The sequence below is a fragment of the Hoplias malabaricus genome, chromosome 12 (assembly GCF_029633855.1).
Source record: "Hoplias malabaricus isolate fHopMal1 chromosome 12, fHopMal1.hap1, whole genome shotgun sequence".
NCBI lineage: Eukaryota > Metazoa > Chordata > Actinopteri > Characiformes > Erythrinidae > Hoplias > Hoplias malabaricus.
Window position 1 is genome coordinate 12,057,798 of NC_089811.1, and position 18,722 is coordinate 12,076,519.

Sequence of the window (18,722 nt, forward strand, 5' to 3'; positions counted from 1 at the left end):
GACCAGATTCTGTTCACACTTGTCATTAAATTGCGTCCCCAGCTCAACCACATGAGATTCACTTTTACTTTTCTGTGTACAAAAAAGCACACTAATGCCTACATCATTTTGGTTTTCCATCCTCTTAACTGGCTGTAAACAAGTTTTTTCACCTGCTGCTCCCACTGTAACGTGTCCATAATACGCACTCAAACCAGAATAAATGTTTCAATGAAGCAGGGAATTGTCTCTGGAAGGTTGTGTCCTGCAGCCGATGTGATTTCTGCAGTGGTAAGTGCCATGACTATCCAGAGGTATTTTTGGACATGACAGAGAAGTCAAGACTAGCGGGAAAGAACTGTGTCCGGATTTCTGGACATGTTTCATTCCTTCACCTAAGACTATGGACATTCACATTTGGGGAAATAAATCTAGCCAATGCACTCCAGAACACCACACACCTGCGTTGTCTATCCTCTCGACCAAAGGGTTTCTCACATAATTCTATCTGAACATGGAAAACACGCTATGTTTACACTTGAGTTAAATGTGGGCGAGATCCATCCCTGATCACCTCCAAATCCGATCCATCGCCAAAATCACATCTTAAGGCCAGGTGTAAACAGGTCCATTGTCAAAGAAACTGTTATTATTGCTCACCTCAGATGGTTTATGATTAATGAACATTACCTACCGCACCACTGAGGTGGACACAGCTGTTATTTGCCATATAGCCTGCAGTTATTATTCACAATAATAACCCCATATAAGGTAAACCAGCATGTATTATTATTATTGCTATTAAACCATATCCTAGGGTGGTAAACTGATTTATAAAACCACATTCTGCCCTGACCGCACATACCACTTGTGCAGACATCAAAGAATAATTTTAAATTCTCAATCTAGGTGTTCTGTGACGTACTCAGCAGTTAGGATGTGCTGAAGGACATGAGTATGTAAACTGTATTGCAAGTTTGCAGATCTATCAGGTGTTGAGTGTCTAGAAATAAAAGATGAATACTGAGTGATGCTTTTAGGATGAAAATAGTTGTGGAATGGTGGTATGAAAGTGCACACTGTGGGCTCAAAGAGAGCTCAGAAGAAAGGCCTGAAAGATATCCAGAGTATGGTGGGAATTTTAATGCATAAATCTGACCCCTCTCTGACATCGGCTTTCAAGTCTCGGGATAATAGCACACCTGACGTGTTTAACGTTGCCCCTCTAAATTGACTGCCATGACATTCTTTCTGAAAAATGTCAAGTCGTCTAAATGACATGCGTAAGAATTTAAAAAAAAGAATAAATAAACCAACAACACAGAATATGCATCATGTATTCAATTCCCAATCACGGTGGGAACATTCTGTAAGACACAATGCTGTGCACATTTCAGAGACCACATTTCATCCGATTAATGTCTAGTCAAAATGAATGATAGATAAACTTTCTAGACATTCATAACTGCTTAACGTTCTTTGGAACATTAGAGAGATGCCTCAAGCACCACACATTCGCAAAAGAACACTCACCACACCTCAGCTATTAGGTAGAGAGGGGACAAGACTGAGTCAGTGTATCTGAATGAGGGTGATTATGAAACCTGTAATGGCCATATTGGTAAGTTTAGTCAGACACTGAGGTAACACCCCAGCTATTTTCAAGAACTACACTGGGGTCTTGTAAAAGCTGTTTCTGCTTCTGATGAGCCAAATAATTCCAATCACTTTCAGTGCTAATGAGGTCTGGGCTCTGGGGTGGACAGTATATTGTTCTGAGAACACAAGCAGCCACTTTTGTATATCTGCAAGAGATCTTTTGTGTCTATTTCCTTGTCTCAGTGTGGGCTTCTTTTTGATCTCCTCAGAACTCCTCAGAATGAGTAATGTGTACTTAATGGCCAGCTCTGACTGGACGTTAAACAAATGGACTCTGCAGTGGACTAAAGTACTGCAATAGTATTTTGGGGTCCTCTTTCCATTTTCTTTCCGTAAAATTGACTTCAGAATTGTTATAAATATAAAAACCCAACATATCTGAATTCAGCCACACTGTCCTCATCCCTCACTCTTCTCAATACAATGCATGAGGCACCATTAACTTCTGTAAATGCATAAAGAGATGGTTGAGCGAGAGAGCCAGACATAGTGGGCGTGAGAGAGAGAGAGAGAGAGAGAGAGAGAGGTGTAATGGCTGCTTGGTTTATGCCACTCACTTTATGACCACAGGTCCCGTCTGGACGCCCCATTTTATTGAGGTGATCGCAGATAAAGAGGCTTTCTCTGCTCAGCTACCCAGACGCATATTATTTTCTCTCTGTCTGTCTCTCTCTTCTCCCCCTGGATGGCTTTATTACAGTCTCTCTCTCTCTCTCTCTCTCTCACACACACAGGTATAGCGTGGGTGAGTAAATAACAAAAGCCAGTTGCTGTGTCTCTGACTCAGACAAATTTCACTGGAATAGCTGGGAAATGGTCATCAGAAGCCTCGCCAGACCTCAGTCTTAAATAAGGGCTCTGGTAATAAACACATGGGCATTGTGACTAATGCTGGAAGCAGACACACAAAAAAATATACAGTTTAAAGCCATTTCGCTGCTGTAAATCTATTGAATTCTACAATGGATGTGTTACAATGCGCTATTTAGGCCCATTTAGCCATTGTTCTATGAGTCCTTCCACTTTTAATGAGCTAGATATACAGCCCAGAGCATCCTGGTGGTGTGTGATTTAAATTTCCATTAAGTGGGTCGAGAGTCTCAGAGCTAAAGGTACAGGAAAATCTTTCAAAACAAGCTTCAGGAGATGTTTGAAGACAATAATGTAGTCAAAAATCATGTTTACAACTCTTAAAAAACCTTACCACACCCTCTTATCAGCTCCCCATCCTCAAACACCCCAGCCCAAAGAAAGCCAGGACGTTTAGTTATATTGACACAGAAAGTAAGAGTGATCCAAATCTGAATCCACCCACTCATCCAGTAACGCCCCCATTCTCACCTGTGTACGGTTTCACACACAGATTTCATGCATCTTCTTGCCTGTACGCATGCTCTTAGTGCTGTTGAAAACTACTACACCCAGACAGGGCACTAGTTTAACAGGGAGATGTAAAGTTTATATTTATTAATATCATATTTTATGACCTACACTGTGCACTACATAGGGTGGAGGAAGACATTTGAGATTCAACCGATCTCTCAATACCTGGAAAACAGCAAGAGCAAGCCAGCTATACTTTTTTTTTTCCTGATGAACTGTTTGCTGTCCTCTCAAGCACAATGCAATGCATACATGACATTTTTAAACATCCATTTTGTCAGTTTTAATACAAGGGATCATAAAAACATGATGATATTTGTCAGTGGTGACAAAGGTAATTTGTAAACTTGTATCAATGTGGGCATGCATCCTGTTTTAAGGACTGATTCATTCACATTACAGACACATTTTAGATGCTATAGCCAAATCTGATATGAGCAAGCATCTGAATTGATTAAAGAGGATTATAATGTGAACACAACTTTACTGGGTCTCCTGTTTACGGATGGTTGTGGCATCACCTCGGATTGAGCCTGCAGTCTCTTAACAATAACACCAAAACAAAAGCTCCAAAAACCGTGCACTGGTTTTTAATTGTTTACCTGGAGTTTTTGGTGGAGAAGGCAACATCTGAGATCAGGGGGACCACCAGGCAATCTGCAAAATACCAAACAGGAAACAAAAGCAACATTAGCTGACGCACTGCTGATAAGCTGTTAATACACACACGGTTCATACACAATAGGACTATTGCTTACGACCACTGAGGCATTCTTTGTACAAACAGACGCTGCATCGACAGGGACGAGAGCTGGAACTGCCCCATATTCAAGTACGAATCGCATCTCATTTGCACACAATGACTTGGCAAGACGGAGTACCTGAGGGAGTGAGCGTCTCAGGGTGGGTATTGTTTCTCCAGTCACTTTATCAACGAGCGGGACATTCACAGACTCCTCCCTGTAGACACTGAGCAAAGTCTGATGCTCCAGAGCGGCCAGACGCTGCCGGAACCCGTCCGGAATTATTCACATTATTTGCAGAAATATTGCACAGTCTAAGGTTGGTGCTGCTTAAAGAAACAAACCCCTTTCTTCTTCGTAATGAGGCATTTCCGAATAAAACAAGAAAACTGTAAAAATAACAGTGGGCGGGATATGACTGCATCTTCAGGATTTGATAGGATGTTTAAAAGCAGGCATTTCAAAATTCTCCACTGACCATATAGGTGCACTTTGTAGTTCCTCTACCTCCATTATTATGTCCTTTAATGGCCAGGACCCCAATAGGACCACCACAGGGCAAGCATGCTTTGGGTGGTGGATCATTCTCAGCGCTGCTGTGTTAGTGTGTGTTGCTCTGATACAAGTGAATCAGTCATTTAGACGTTAAAATGAAAGAAATATAAGTATGAATCCCTGACTCATTTATCCATGTCACGTTTGTAAACAGAGCTCTGTTCTTCAGTGTCAGTGAGTAGAGGAGCTTGAGTTGCATTCCAATGTAGTGCCATATTCCTGACATAGTGCACATCACAGGTAATATAAATAGTAATACTGCACAAAGAAAGTAATTAGATGGTAATTCGACAAGGAAACATGAACCTTATAGCTCAGATTATTTACCCTGTAAAAAGGGATAAAAAAACTTAGATAACAGAATATGTGGCTTGTGTCTGTAGTCTCTTACACACTAAAACAAAACTGGAGTGAAATATGTCGATTACTGAAACTTGTATATAATCTGTGTATGGATAACTCACTCAGATTCGGTCACAAGGGCAGAGAAATCCATATGAATCTGACGTGCTGACAGTTTTCAATTAGATCCTATGACAAAATGCTAATATGGCTAATATATTTTATATATAGATAGTCTTTTTTTATTCGTTCATTATACTACACAGTGGGATCCTTTACCCCCTGTGAGGCAGTAAAGAGGCAGTGGGCGTCTGAGCTTCAGAGTGTTGTGAGACTCTCTCCAGTTCAAGGAGAGGAGTTGTGTAGAAGATAAATGTATCCATCTTTCCCATCTTTTTACATTAGACAGCGGTCCCCAACATGGCGCCCACTCCAAAATAAAAAATGTGACAGTACCCATAAAATGGACAGTGAATGGACATTGTTTACAACCAGCACTGCTGTGTCTGATCCACGTGACCATCAGAACACACACTAACACACCACCACCACGTCAGTGTCAGTGCAGCCCTGAGAATGATCCACCACCTAAATCATACCTGCTCTGTTGGGGTCCTGACCTTGAAGAACAGGGTATAATGGGGCTAACAAAGCACGCAGATGAACTTGTGGACTACAGTTTGTAGTTGTAGAACTACAAAGTGCTCTTGTATGGTTAGTGGAGCTGATACAATAGACCTCTAAGTTCTTTATTGTCACTAACCCTAACCCTAGTTTGCAGATGTTCTCATTCCCTAGTCCACACCCTGGGAATAGCCTCCTCTCACTGTTTACACCAGTTTCCTCCATTGCACAGTTGTTAATTCTTCACAAACCCCTAAATTAACCCACCTTGAGTTGATCAAGCCTTCAGGAGCTTCTGAATGGAAGAATCAGGTGGATCTGATTAGAGCTGCAATAAAACTCTGCAGGAGAATCAGCAGGAGCTAAACTCATTAACAATCAGTTCTTACAGGCACCGCCGCTGCAGATATTTGGCCAAACTCTTATTTTCTGTCTTAATAATCATATTACTCTCTGATATCACTGGAAAAACATAAAACTTATGTTTATTTTCACAAAGTTTCTGCCTGTAGTGTAGATATCTCCTCACTCATATTCATTACAATGCTTAATGGACCATATTTCATACTCTATATCAACTGTGATTTTATTTTATTCTAGGTGTAGGGCTGAAGGGACAAAATAAATCTTTATTACCATCAAAAAGTAGCAAACAAACTGTAAAGGGGCAGTATATTTCCACAAGTAAACATAGATCTGCGGTCTTAATAAAATGTCTGTGACCTGCTTTGATCAAAACACCACAAGGATCAAATCCCACAAATTCCCTGTCCGAGCAGTCATGTTCAGAATGGCTGTTCCTTTAAATGAGCCGCTCGCTATTCACCCCCAACACTGAGTGTGCAGCAGTTAGGAGTGGGCTTAATCTTTAAGCTCTCACATAAATGCGGGTCTAGAGCTGTGATTGGAGTGACTCAGACGAGGAGGCAGGGCAATTCTAAAATCTCTGCACTCTACGTAAGAATCACCACAAGGTTTTCTGACCTATGCAGCCCACCACTGACAGGGTGGATTTGTGTCATAGTGTGCGGACTGATGGGTTCCACATCCCCAGATTAATGTTCACATGCATGGAAAATGTGATTTTATTTTATTTTATAAAAGTGATCATTGTTATAATTGCTTTATGATCCGTTAATACCATTTTATGAAATAGATTTAGTACAGAATCTCTAAACCATCCAGGCCACTAGGTGTCAGTATAATGGTTGTTTCAACTTTTAACTTTTAAAACAATCACTGGTGGAAAAAAAAACAAAATTCAATGAATGGCCTGGAATCACTGACCACTCAACAACATCAAAAACAGTTTTTACCCATAGATGAGGTAATTGTTCTCCCAGCGATAGCGCATCTCCAGAACAAACTCATGCCAAAGATGAGCCACTGCCTTCACGCCTCCGTGGTAGAAGTTGACCAGGCAGATGCAGAGGGCCAGTCGATAGGTCAGACTGTCAGAGGGGGCCGACTTCAGGAGGTTAAACAGGTTCTAGAGAAAAGACACGAACCAAATAATATTTAGAAGAAGTAGAAGAAGAAGTGATACTTTATTGATACTTTATTGGAAATTAATCCTTGCATTTAACCCATGAGTGGCAGTGAAAAACACACACACAAACACATGCACTAGTAAGCAATTAAATCTTGGCACCCACAGAACAGTTGGAGATTAGATTATTTGCTCAAGGGCTCTTTGGATATTGTAGGAGGAGAAAGAGCTCTTCCTTCACCCAACCCCCCCCCACACACACCACTAACTTCCATTCCTTCCCACTGGTCCTGAGGCTTGAATGGGCAATCGTCCTGTCCCAAACCTACTTTTCTAACCTTAAGCCTATGGCTACCTCAACAGAGTTTTATTACTGTATTTTGAGGCTTTGTATAATTACATTATATAAACTGCAGCAAAAAAAAAAAAAAAACAACACTACTAGGTAGTATATTTACCTTAAAATTACAGCTTCAAATTTATTGCGATGCTTCACTGGGAATGGAGACTGTGTTGTGGCTAGTCCAGGTTCAGCACTGTGTAACTTTAGGAAGAAGGTAGGAAACCAGCCCCCTCCACTTCCACATTGATTTTATTACATTTTACAGCACTGTCTTCACTTAAAAGTTGAGTGAGAGAAGGGGGTGGCATTACAGCTCAGTGAAGCATCACAATGATTTAGAAGCAGTAACTGTAAAGCAAAAATATTACATAGTGTTTCTTAAAGGGATATATTTAGCCTTGCTTCCAATGCTAATGTAAATTTAGATGTGATTTTCTGATTTGTGTGCATGCTCAATCAGAAATGACCACTGTGCATCCAACAACAAAAGCAACACTTTACACTGTGGTGGAAATCAGCAAATTGGAATGGTTGTTTTAGAAAGGTGTTGACATTGTTTACAAAATCTTATGGAAAGTAGGTGTACAAATAAGTTTGAAAGAATTTCTGTGTAACTTAATTATAACACAAAACTCATACATTCTCCTGGTATTTTGTCATTTTATTGTTTTATTTTTGTATGTCAAAATAAATAAATAAATAAAATATGCTACACTCACAATCACCAACACTGAAGACACCATCTTTAAATCGTCTAAACTCAAAGTCACATTATTTGTATAAGTCCCCAATAACAGAACAAACTAAGGTTATTATTTGTTTTAATAACTTGATAATTGTCATTTTAATGCTATTCAATTGTTACCATAAAAATGACAAAACAGCAGGAGAATGATTAATTATTAATTATGTTTTTATTTGCAATTATACATGACACAAAACTTAACTGTACACAAAATATATCACGAAATATATTACACAAATGAAACTGGAAACTGTCCAAGCGTTAAAGCTGGACTTACATAGTCCTCTGTGTCTCTGTCCTGGTCACATTTCCCCCCTGGGTTGGACTGGGTGGCTTTGGTTTCAACGGAGTCTGATTTATCCAGCGCTGCATCTGGAAAGAGATACTACACACAGACACACACACACACACACAGTCACTAAGTGTGTCCTCTTTACTCAAGCACCATGCAATTTCTTTCAACTATACTCCTTATTAAGAAGAGAGCATTGTTAAGCAGAAAGCCGTAACACGTAAGCGAAACGGACCCCGGGAATATGTTTCTGTGACTTTCTGACAAATCTAATCCTCCACTCTTCGCAAAAACACACAGGCACAATTAGTTTCGCCCAACTAATCAACTCATAATTGGTCCCTGGCATCAAAAAAAGGACTCATTAGCAAAACTTATATTCATTTTCTCGCACCTACAATCGCCTCAAGTGCCCGAGTCCTTGTCTCAGTGACTTTGCCCCTAAACCACACGGCGTTAATGTACAAACACCCTCCGCCGAACGCAGCGATGTTTTATTCATCCATGAGTCACTGCTGAGCCTCTGGGCCAATGAGATCCAGCGGATGGGCGATGAATAAAACATGAGCGTCTTTAGGCTAATTACGCTGAAATATGCCGTGTCAGCGCCAAGAAAGCTGCGTTCCTCTCTCCGCTAAAATCCACAGTCGACTCTTTGCTTTGATATACGGTTAACAAAAGAATTAGAAACACAATAGCCACATTGCAGCAAATGGGAGTTTAAATGCTTCGCTGCTGCAGCCGTCGTTACATCAATAGAGCTACAATCAAGGAGAGAGAGCACTCATTCATTTTCTTCTCCGAAGAGAAATAAATTTGACAAAACTTTTGTTTATAACCACATCCTCAGAATTTATGTTCAGACGAAGGGCTGGGAATCATCCAAAAAGTGCATTTTATATCTGAGTATAAGAAAGACTAAACGTAAAAATACAAGGGTGGCACATTACGCTACAACACAGCTCCATGGTCTTGGGGTCACTGTCTGGGAGGAGAGTGGTGTGTTCTCCTTGTGTATGTCTAGGTTTCCTCCCACAGTTCAAAAACACGTCAACAGGTGTGAGTGTGTGACTGAGTGAGTGTGTGAAACTGTCCACAGATGTGTGTGAGTGAAAGTGTCCACAGGTGTGTGTGAATGAAAGTGTCCACAGGTGTGTGTGAGTGTCTGAGTGAGTGTGTGAAACTGTCCACGGGTGTGAGTGTGTGAGTGACAGGGTGAGTGTGTGAAACTGTCCACAGGTGTGAGTGTGTGAGTGACAGTGTGAGTGTGTGAAACTGTCCACAGGTGTATGTGAATGAAAGTGTCCACAGGTGTGTGTGAGTGACTGAGTGAGTGTGTGAAACTGTCCACAGGTGTATGTGAATGAAAGTGTCCACAGGTGTGTGTGAGTGACTGAGTGAGTGTGTGAAACTGTCCACAGGTGTATGTGAATGAAAGTGTCCACAGGTGTGTGTGAGTGACTGAGTGAGTGTGTGAAACTGTCCACAGGTGTATGTGAATGAAAGTGTCCACAGGTGTGTGTGAGTGACTGAGTGAGTGTGTGAAACTGTCCACAGGTGTATGTGAATGAAAGTGTCCACAGGTGTGAGGGTGTGAGTGACAGGGTAAGTATGTGAAACTGTCCACAGGTGTGAGTGTGTGACTGAGTGAGTGTGTGAAACTGTCCACAGGTGTGAGTGTGTGACTGAGTGAGTGTGTGAAACTGTCCACAGGTGTGAGTGTGTGACTGAGTGAGTGTGTGAAACTGTTCACAGGTGTGAGTGTGTGAGTGACAGGGTGAGTGTGTGAAACTGCCCACAGATGTGTGAGTGTGTGACTGAGTGAGTGTGTGAAACTGTCCACAGGTGTGTGTGAGTGACTGAGTGAGTGTGTGAAACTGTCCACAGGTATGTGTGAGTGAAAGTGTCCACAGGTGTGTGTGAATGAAAGTGTCCACAGGTGTGTGTGAGTGTCTGAGTGAGTGTGTGAAACTGTCCACGGGTGTGAGTGTGTGAGTGACAGGGTGAGTGTGTGAAACTGCCCACAGGTGTGAGTGTGTGAGTGACAGGGTGAGTGTGTGAAACTGTCCACAGGTGTGAGTGTGTGAAACTGTCCACAGGTGTATGTGAATGAAAGTGTCCACAGGTGTGTGTGAGTGACTGAGTGAGTGTGTGAAATTGTCCACAGGTGTGAGTGTGTGAGTGACTGAGTGAGTGTGTGAAACTGTCCACAGGTGTGAGTGTGTCAGTGACTGAGTGAGTGTGTGAAACTGTCCACAGGTGTGAGTGTGTGACTGAGTGAGTGTGTGAAACTGTCCACAGGTGTGAGTGTGTGACTGAGTGAGTGTGTGAAACTGTCCACAGGTGTGAGTGTGTGATTGAGTGAGTGTGTGAAACTGTTCACAGGTGTGAGTGTGTGAGTGACAGGGTGAGTGTGTGAAACTGCCCACAGATGTGTGAGTGTGTGACTGAGTGAGTGTGTGAAATTGTCCACAGGTGTGAGTGTGTGAGTGACTGAGTGAGTGTGTGAAACTGTCCACAGGTGTGAGTGTGTGAGTGACTGAGTGAGTGTGTGAAACTGTCCACAGGTGTGAGTGTGTGACTGAGTGAGTGTGTGAAACTGTTCACAGGTGTGAGTGTGTGAGTGACAGGGTGAGTGTGTGAAACTGCCCACAGATGTGTGAGTGTGTGACTGAGTGAGTGTGTGAAAATGTCCACAGGTGTGTGTGAGTGACTGAGTGAGTGTGTGAAACTGTCCACAGGTGTGAGGGTGTGAGTGACAGGGTGAGTGTGTGAAACTGTCCACAGGTGTGAGGGTGTGAGTGACAGGGTGAGTGTGTGAAACTGCCCACAGGTGTGAGTGACAGGGTGAGTGTGTGAAACTGCCCACAGGTGTGAGTGTGTGAGTGACAGGGTGAGTGTGTGAAAATGTCCACAGGTGTGAGTGACAGGGTGAGTGTGTGAAAATGTCCACAGGTGTGAGTGACAGGGTGAGTGTGTGAAACTGCCCACAGGTGTGAGTGTGTGAGTGACAGGGTGAGTGTGTGAAACTGTCCACAGGTGTGAGTGTGTGAGTGACAGGGTGAGTGTGTGAAACTGCCCACAGGTGTGAGTGTGTGAGTGACAGAGTGAATGTATGAAACTGCCCACAGGTGTGAGTGTGTGAGTGACAGGGTGAGTGTGTGAAACTGCCCACAGGTGTGTGTGAGTGACTGAGTGAGTGTGTGAAACTGTCCACAGGTGAGTGACAGGGTGAGTGTGTAAGTGACTGAGTGTGTGTGTGAGTGAAAGTGTCCACAGGTGTGTGTGAGTGAATGTAGCCACAGGTGTGTGTGAGTGAAACCGTCCACAGATATGAGTGTATGAAAGTGTCCACGGGTGTGAGTGTGTTAAACCGTCCACAGATGTGTGAGTGTGTTAAACCGTCCACAGATGTGTGAGTGTGTTAAACCGTCCACAGATGTGTGTGTGTGTGTGAAACCGTCCACAGATGTGTGTGTGTGTGTGTGAAACTGTCCACAGATGTGAGTGTGTGAAAATGTCCACAGGTGTGTGTGAGTGACTGAGTGAGTGTGTGAAATTGTCCACAGGTGTGAGTGTGTGAGTGACTGAGTGAGTGTGTGAAACTGTCCACAGGTGTGAGTGTGTGAGTGACTGAGTGAGTGTGTGAAACTGTCCACAGGTGTGAGTGTGTGACTGAGTGAGTGTGTGAAACTGTCCACAGGTGTGAGTGTGTGATTGAGTGAGTGTGTGAAACTGTTCACAGGTGTGAGTGTGTGAGTGACAGGGTGAGTGTGTGAAACTGCCCACAGATGTGTGAGTGTGTGAAATTGTCCACAGGTGTGAGTGTGTGAGTGACTGAGTGAGTGTGTGAAACTGTCCACAGGTGTGAGTGTGTGAGTGACTGAGTGAGTGTGTGAAACTGTCCACAGGTGTGAGTGTGTGACTGAGTGAGTGTGTGAAACTGTTCACAGGTGTGAGTGTGTGAGTGACAGGGTGAGTGTGTGAAACTGCCCACAGATGTGTGAGTGTGTGACTGAGTGAGTGTGTGAAAATGTCCACAGGTGTGTGTGAGTGACTGAGTGAGTGTGTGAAACTGTCCACAGGTGTGAGGGTGTGAGTGACAGGGTGAGTGTGTGAAACTGTCCACAGGTGTGAGGGTGTGAGTGACAGGGTGAGTGTGTGAAACTGCCCACAGGTGTGAGTGACAGGGTGAGTGTGTGAAACTGCCCACAGGTGTGAGTGTGTGAGTGACAGGGTGAGTGTGTGAAACTGTCCACAGGTGTGAGTGTGTGAGTGACAGGGTGAGTGTGTGAAACTGTCCACAGGTGTGAGTGACAGGGTGAGTGTGTGAAACTGCCCACAGGTGTGAGTGTGTGAGTGACAGAGTGAATGTATGAAACTGCCCACAGGTGTGAGTGTGTGAGTGACAGGGTGAGTGTGTGAAACTGCCCACAGGTGTGTGTGAGTGACTGAGTGAGTGTGTGAAACTGTCCACAGGTGAGTGACAGGGTGAGTGTGTAAGTGACTGAGTGTGTGTGTGAGTGAAAGTGTCCACAGGTGTGTGTGAGTGAATGTAGCCACAGGTGTGTGTGAGTGAAACCGTCCACAGATATGAGTGTATGAAAGTGTCCACGGGTGTGAGTGTGTTAAACCGTCCACAGATGTGTGAGTGTGTTAAACCGTCCACAGATGTGTGTGTGTGTGTGAAACCGTCCACAGATGTGTGTGTGTGTGTGTGAAACTGTCCACAGATGTGAGTGTGTGAAAATGTCCACAGGTGTGAGTGTGTCAAAGTGTCCACAGATATATGTGTGTTAAAGTATCCACAGATATGTGTGTGTCAAAGTGTCCACAGATGTGAGGCTGTCAAAGTGTCCACAGGTGTGAGTGTGTCAAAGTGTCCAAAGATATGTGTGTGTCAAAGTGTCCACAGATGTGAGTGTGTCAAAGTGTCCACAGGTGTGAGTGTGTGAGTGACTGGGTGAGAAAGTGAAACTGTCAATGGTGTGAGTGTGTGAAACCGCCCACTGGTGCGTGGGTCTGTGTGTGTGAGTTGATGCAATGTACTACAGCCCTGGGCTGTGGATCCATGGACCTGTGGATTCTGGACAAACCAGCCACACAGCGCCCCAGCCTCACAGTGCATAGGCAACTTTGAAAGGAGGAATGAGGGAGATGTCTTCCTGCTGAACGAATCCAGAAGATTCCTCTAAGCTAGTTTTAATATTGAATGTCCCCAGACACATCTGTGATATTAAAACTAGGTTCAAACGTCTAAATCTACTGTCTGATCTTACTGCACTCAAATATTCTAATACACTGTGGACTGCGGAAAAACTGTACTTGTCTAATATTCTAATTCTTTTTTTATTGCATTCTACTCCTCCTTTAATAGTGGTCTCAAATTCCCAATCATCGTTTTAATAGTTGCTGGGGTTTTTTTTAATCCATTTTTAATAAATCAGGCCTACACACTGTAATTACCCACTAATAAACCAAATTTACATTTACAGGTCATTTAGGCCTTTAATTTGTCTTAACTGTAGAAATAGAAGGGAACTCACGTCTATTTATTAGCAAAACAAACAGAAAATAATATACATGTATATATATATATATATACACAATTAACAGAGCAGACAGCAGATTTTCCATTAAAACAAAAATTGCACAATGAAATTCTTGCTGAAGATCTGTGTATTTGAAGGAGGCTGTTATTGATTTTTCAGCTTCAGAAAATGGCACACGAGTCTAGCCAGTTACAGGAGCAATAAAGCAATTTTGTCACCAAAAAGTAGCAACGTTTATGGAAGTCACATGAGATGAAGACACATCTGCACTGTCCCTACATCAACCAGCTCATGTTCCATAGAGAGGGTTCCCAAGAGAGAGTACAACCAGAAAAAGACCACCGCTTCTTTCATAGCACTTTTAGTATTAGCTGGAACCCTCACCTGAAGGATGGAGTTGAGTACGTCATTGTTGAGGGGCGACTGCTCGATACGGCGGTGTCTGCGGATGCGCTTGCGAGCGCTGTGGACCATGTTGCTGACCGACAGTTTGGGGATGGGGACAGCCGTGGGCTCTGTCAGTTTGGACAGTGCCTGCGTGATGTCACTGTTTTCTGCAAACAAAGGCCAGGGCACTTTATACAACAGTTTCAACTTCAAAGAAGCAGTATATCATGTTTAGCCCCAAAATTTCACAAACAAGTAATATGGAATTTATTATATACGTGTGTAAAGTGTGTATTCTGCACAGAGTGGGCCACCCGCAGTGAGGTAGCCAAGTCTAAAAAGGGTTTAGTACAGAATCTGTTATGCACCTAGGCCATCAATGCTGAGGAACTAGAAATTGGCCCCCTAAAATCTTTGTAAAGATAGTTGTGGACATAACTCACCTTTGTTTTCCTCCTCCACTGAATTCTTGCCCAGTATCTCATCTGTGGTCTCCTTCCGACTGCACAGCTTGAAGAACTCCATGAGGAAATCACCTGAGGTTCAAAGGAGGTCAAGCAAAAATTTAAATAACAGTGATACTCAACTGTGTGACATTTGGTCAATGGCATTTCTGACATCTCCACAGTTCCTGTATGATGAGCCACTAAATGGTACTTATTTTACGTGATTGTAGTCCACTGGTACCTGGCTTGTTACCACTACCATGCCCCCCCCAAACCCCATCACTATTTAATAGTGATTTAATCATTGTGTTTTTGCATGTTGTTCTGCACATCAGACATATACAGTTTTTTCGTTCCTTGTTGCAACGTCCAGCTCTCGCTGTATTGTTTTGTCGGCCACCAATCCAAGAAGCGTTTGAACTCAGTGTTAATTTTGGCAGCTGATTTTGATTTAGTTTCAGTTTGAGACTACTGAGTAAAATGCACATTTGTTTTACTCATTTTAGTGATATAACTATTGTTAATTTTAGTTGATGAAAAGAGTAACACTTTACAATAAGGACACTATACAATAAGGAAACAATAATATATATATATATATATATATACACACACACACACATTAATCCCTCGCTACTTCGCAGTTCATCTTTCACGGATTCGCTACTTTGCGGGTTTTTTCAAGGGGGCTTTTTTATTACTTACATGTATTAGACTAGGCCTGTAGGTGACAAAATATATCATTTACAAGTATTTCTTACGTACAGTACATGTATTGTTCATGTCCACATCCGAGTAAAATTTACTGACGCTATATTACAGCTTAGGAATTACTCTATTATAGAAATTGGTAGGATATCATGTAGTTTCAGCTAAAAAACATTATAGAATGACTGATTAATGCATATGGTGGGTTGTTAACAGCACAGGGAGGGTTTTAAAAGCGGGTGGTCTTGGAATGCATCCCCCGCAAGGGATCACTGTACACTGTACAAATACTTGTAAATGATATATTTTGTCACCTACAGGCCTAGTCTAAAACATGTAAATAATAAAAAAGCCCCCTTGAAAAAACCTGTGAAGTAGCGAATCCACGAAAGATGAACCGTGAAGTAGCGAGGGATTACTGTATATATATATATATATAGTTACATAATACATTTTAAAGTAATGGGACAGTATTACGCATTACTAAATGATTAAGTAATATCACAATTAATCATTAAGTAATAAAGTAAACAAGAACAAACTTTATTTTAGGATTTTTACTTAAAGGTAAGGTTTATTACTTTCTTAATTATTGTGAATTATATGTGCTTATTTTAAATTTGTTACTGAAAAAACTAAAAACATTTTAGTCTAGCCTTAGTCCATTAAATATAATCATGCATTTGTAAAGGCACTGTAGAACTACAAAGTGCACCTGTATGGTCAATAGAGCTAATAAAATGAACAATGATTGTAAAATATTAGAAGTGCAACTCGTTTCTGTAGATCTCACACTAATCTTTAGAAGTCCTCAGAGGATAATAAATCAGTATAAAATCATAGCATGGTAACTGAAAAGGTTGGCTGCTCAAAACTTCATGGATAGCAATGCTGACCTTTCCTTTGTTATCAGAGCTTTCAGGTTTTCTAAAAGCCCACAAATTGTGGACAGAAGAAGGCACTATATAGTGGTCTCTTTTTTCCTGCAGCTTTCTTGATCAAACCAATGTTCCCCACTATTTTTCATCCCTAGAGTGTTTTATCTGTTTGTGAACGCTGTGTGCTCTGTAAAGCCGAAGGGAAGCTCAACTTCCACAGAGAAATCCAATCCGTTTTTCCAGAGAGAAGAATCATAAAGCACAAAAAGACAGGGTTAGTGTGTGGCCTCTGAAAGCTCCTACAATATCCCTGCTACAATATCCGCCGTACTGCGCTGACTGTTACTAAAATGGAGAGTATTTTTGTGAAGTGTCGGGATGTCCATGGTTTCACTGATGTATTCCTTTATTATTAGACTCCAATGTTGCCTCTCCCTAAAACAGTAATAATGGATTTTTGAGTGACCCAATCATCTCAAACCATCTCCTCTATCACTTAGTGTGTTAGCTGGCATAACAGAGCGGGGCAGTTAGTGTTCTCCTCCAAGCTTGTTGAGCTGACCAATGATGCAAACAGAAACAGAGGACTTAACATGACTCCAGAAAGCTCATTCGAACATTCATCCTCCCAGTTTGATAGCACTGTGTGATCCAGGGAGGTCTTAGCTAACAGGTGGAACTGGTCCTGACTAAACCAGGGAGAAAATTGGGTTAAAAAAGCCTTTCTCTTAAGCAATGTCTTAAGGAGACACCTGGGAACCATTTCCAACAGGATTAAAGAAGACATAAATGCACTAAGACTCTGCTGGCAACTGCAAACTACTTGGTTTAGGGGGTATTTATGTTATTATTTTTGAAAATAAATTAATTCATTCATACCCAGTCATCAAATCCAATGTTTATAAATGTAAATCAGATATCGGATGACAGCATTAAATAATACCAGGCTTTGGAAATGGTTAAATTAATTTCTTTATTGATGTTATTTGTAGTTATTCTGATTAGTGTGTATTTTCTGAGGAAATATTTTAGAGCATTTCTATTACTACAAATGCAAGAAATTCATATACAAGGTTTTTTCAGATTGTACTAAAAATGATACATTCAAAAGGACAAAAATGAAAAAAATGAAGATACAAGGGTTTGTTCTCATAGCACCTATCTCTTTGACTCTCCCTCCCCATAAATGTATTTTCAGTTTTAAATGGCAGAAAAGCAGTTAAAAATCATTATGCGGTGATGTCTAGGCCCCACGCTACTGATGCTTACATCACAGGTTTATTGAATCTAGACCCCCCCAAGATCATAGGGACAGGTGGCACCAATTGTGTAGGTCACAAATTTTTTTACAGTGAAAAAAGTGGCAAATTGTTTTAAGATTTTTGCACCGGCACATCACCAGTGGACAAGAAGCTTATGCTGTGTCACAACTTTTACTGGCCCCACAAATAAGTCATAGATTACCGCACTCTTACACTGTGCTTGTGTTGGTACATCACCCCAGTGTAATTATCCTAGAGAAGATTTTACATCTCATTCAACCACTGGCTCAAGTCAGGAAGCGCACATTTGACTTTCCGTTGTCTCTTAGTTGCACTGGCTTGTCTAAAAAACAAATGTCATTTCTGAAAGCTGACAAACACAGTTCAGCTAATTAGCTTTCTCACTAGCCAACTTTCAGACAACAACAAACTAACTCTTCCTAGCGTACTTCTTGCATCATGATGATCTGCGAGTGTATGGGATTGTATTTGATTTATTTGTTTGCTAATCTGGAGATCTGCAGCTCAGCACTTCTGGAAGGGCATGTGTACGGTCCTTAAAAAAGCATATTGTTGGATTTTGTGGGTATGCAAAGTATTTTTTATTCCATTCTTGTGATAACTTGAAATGTCAGAACCAATTATCCAACATCAATAGACCATTTTTATGTTTGTAAACAGACATGATGTCTTTTGTGGGCGGAGCTTAACTGATGTTGATTACAGGGCACGACCGTCATTCATTGCACCCAATTTTGAATGTAGTTTTAGTTCAAAAATATAATATTGACCAATCCAAAGGGTTCATGTTCGATGGTGATGTCATGTTTTTTGTTGATTCTTGCCAGTGTTTCAGTGGCTTTTATAATGTTCAAATTGGTATTAAAATTATATAATATTGACTAAAATTAAGAAATATATTGTGATATAATTTTTGGTCATATCGTCCATCCCTATCTTTGCCAATTTGTTTTTTTTTTGTGGCTAAAAGATAATATACATAGATAATTGTTCTAAAATCTAGTCTGCAGCTTTCCCAGAGGAGGAAAAACTGTCACTGCAGCAACGGGGGGAACTAATTCCCTATTAACAATCCTGATTTCAGAAGAAGCGTAGGATGAGCAGGTGTCCAAATGCTTTTGGCCATCTCATGGAAATAAGGAGGAGATGAAGGAGGTGTAAAAGCCCATGCCACAGCTGTGCTCAACAGCGTACAACACAGGTGTGCCATCGCTATTTTCTTTTATTGCATGGCCCACGTACCTGATTGGTCCACGTACTTGACCAATTTTTGGCACTGCCTTTCAGAGGGTGCTTTTTCTTGAAGTGCCGTTG

General features: G+C 41.6%; 1 protein-coding gene across 1 annotated transcript in view; it reads right to left on the bottom strand.

Annotated features, from left to right (window-relative positions):
• rab3gap1 (RAB3 GTPase activating protein subunit 1) overlaps window positions 1–18,722 on the bottom strand; it is a 76,359-nt gene that overhangs the window by 36,298 nt on the left and 21,339 nt on the right. The window contains exons 12-16 of the mRNA XM_066641205.1: window positions 14,537–14,629; window positions 14,091–14,260; window positions 8,140–8,247; window positions 6,602–6,774; window positions 3,624–3,678 (exon numbers count right to left, since the gene is read on the bottom strand). Coding sequence (XP_066497302.1) covers window positions 3,624–3,678; window positions 6,602–6,774; window positions 8,140–8,247; window positions 14,091–14,260; window positions 14,537–14,629 — 599 coding nt within the window. The remainder of the gene's footprint in view (window positions 1–3,623; window positions 3,679–6,601; window positions 6,775–8,139; window positions 8,248–14,090; window positions 14,261–14,536; window positions 14,630–18,722) is intronic.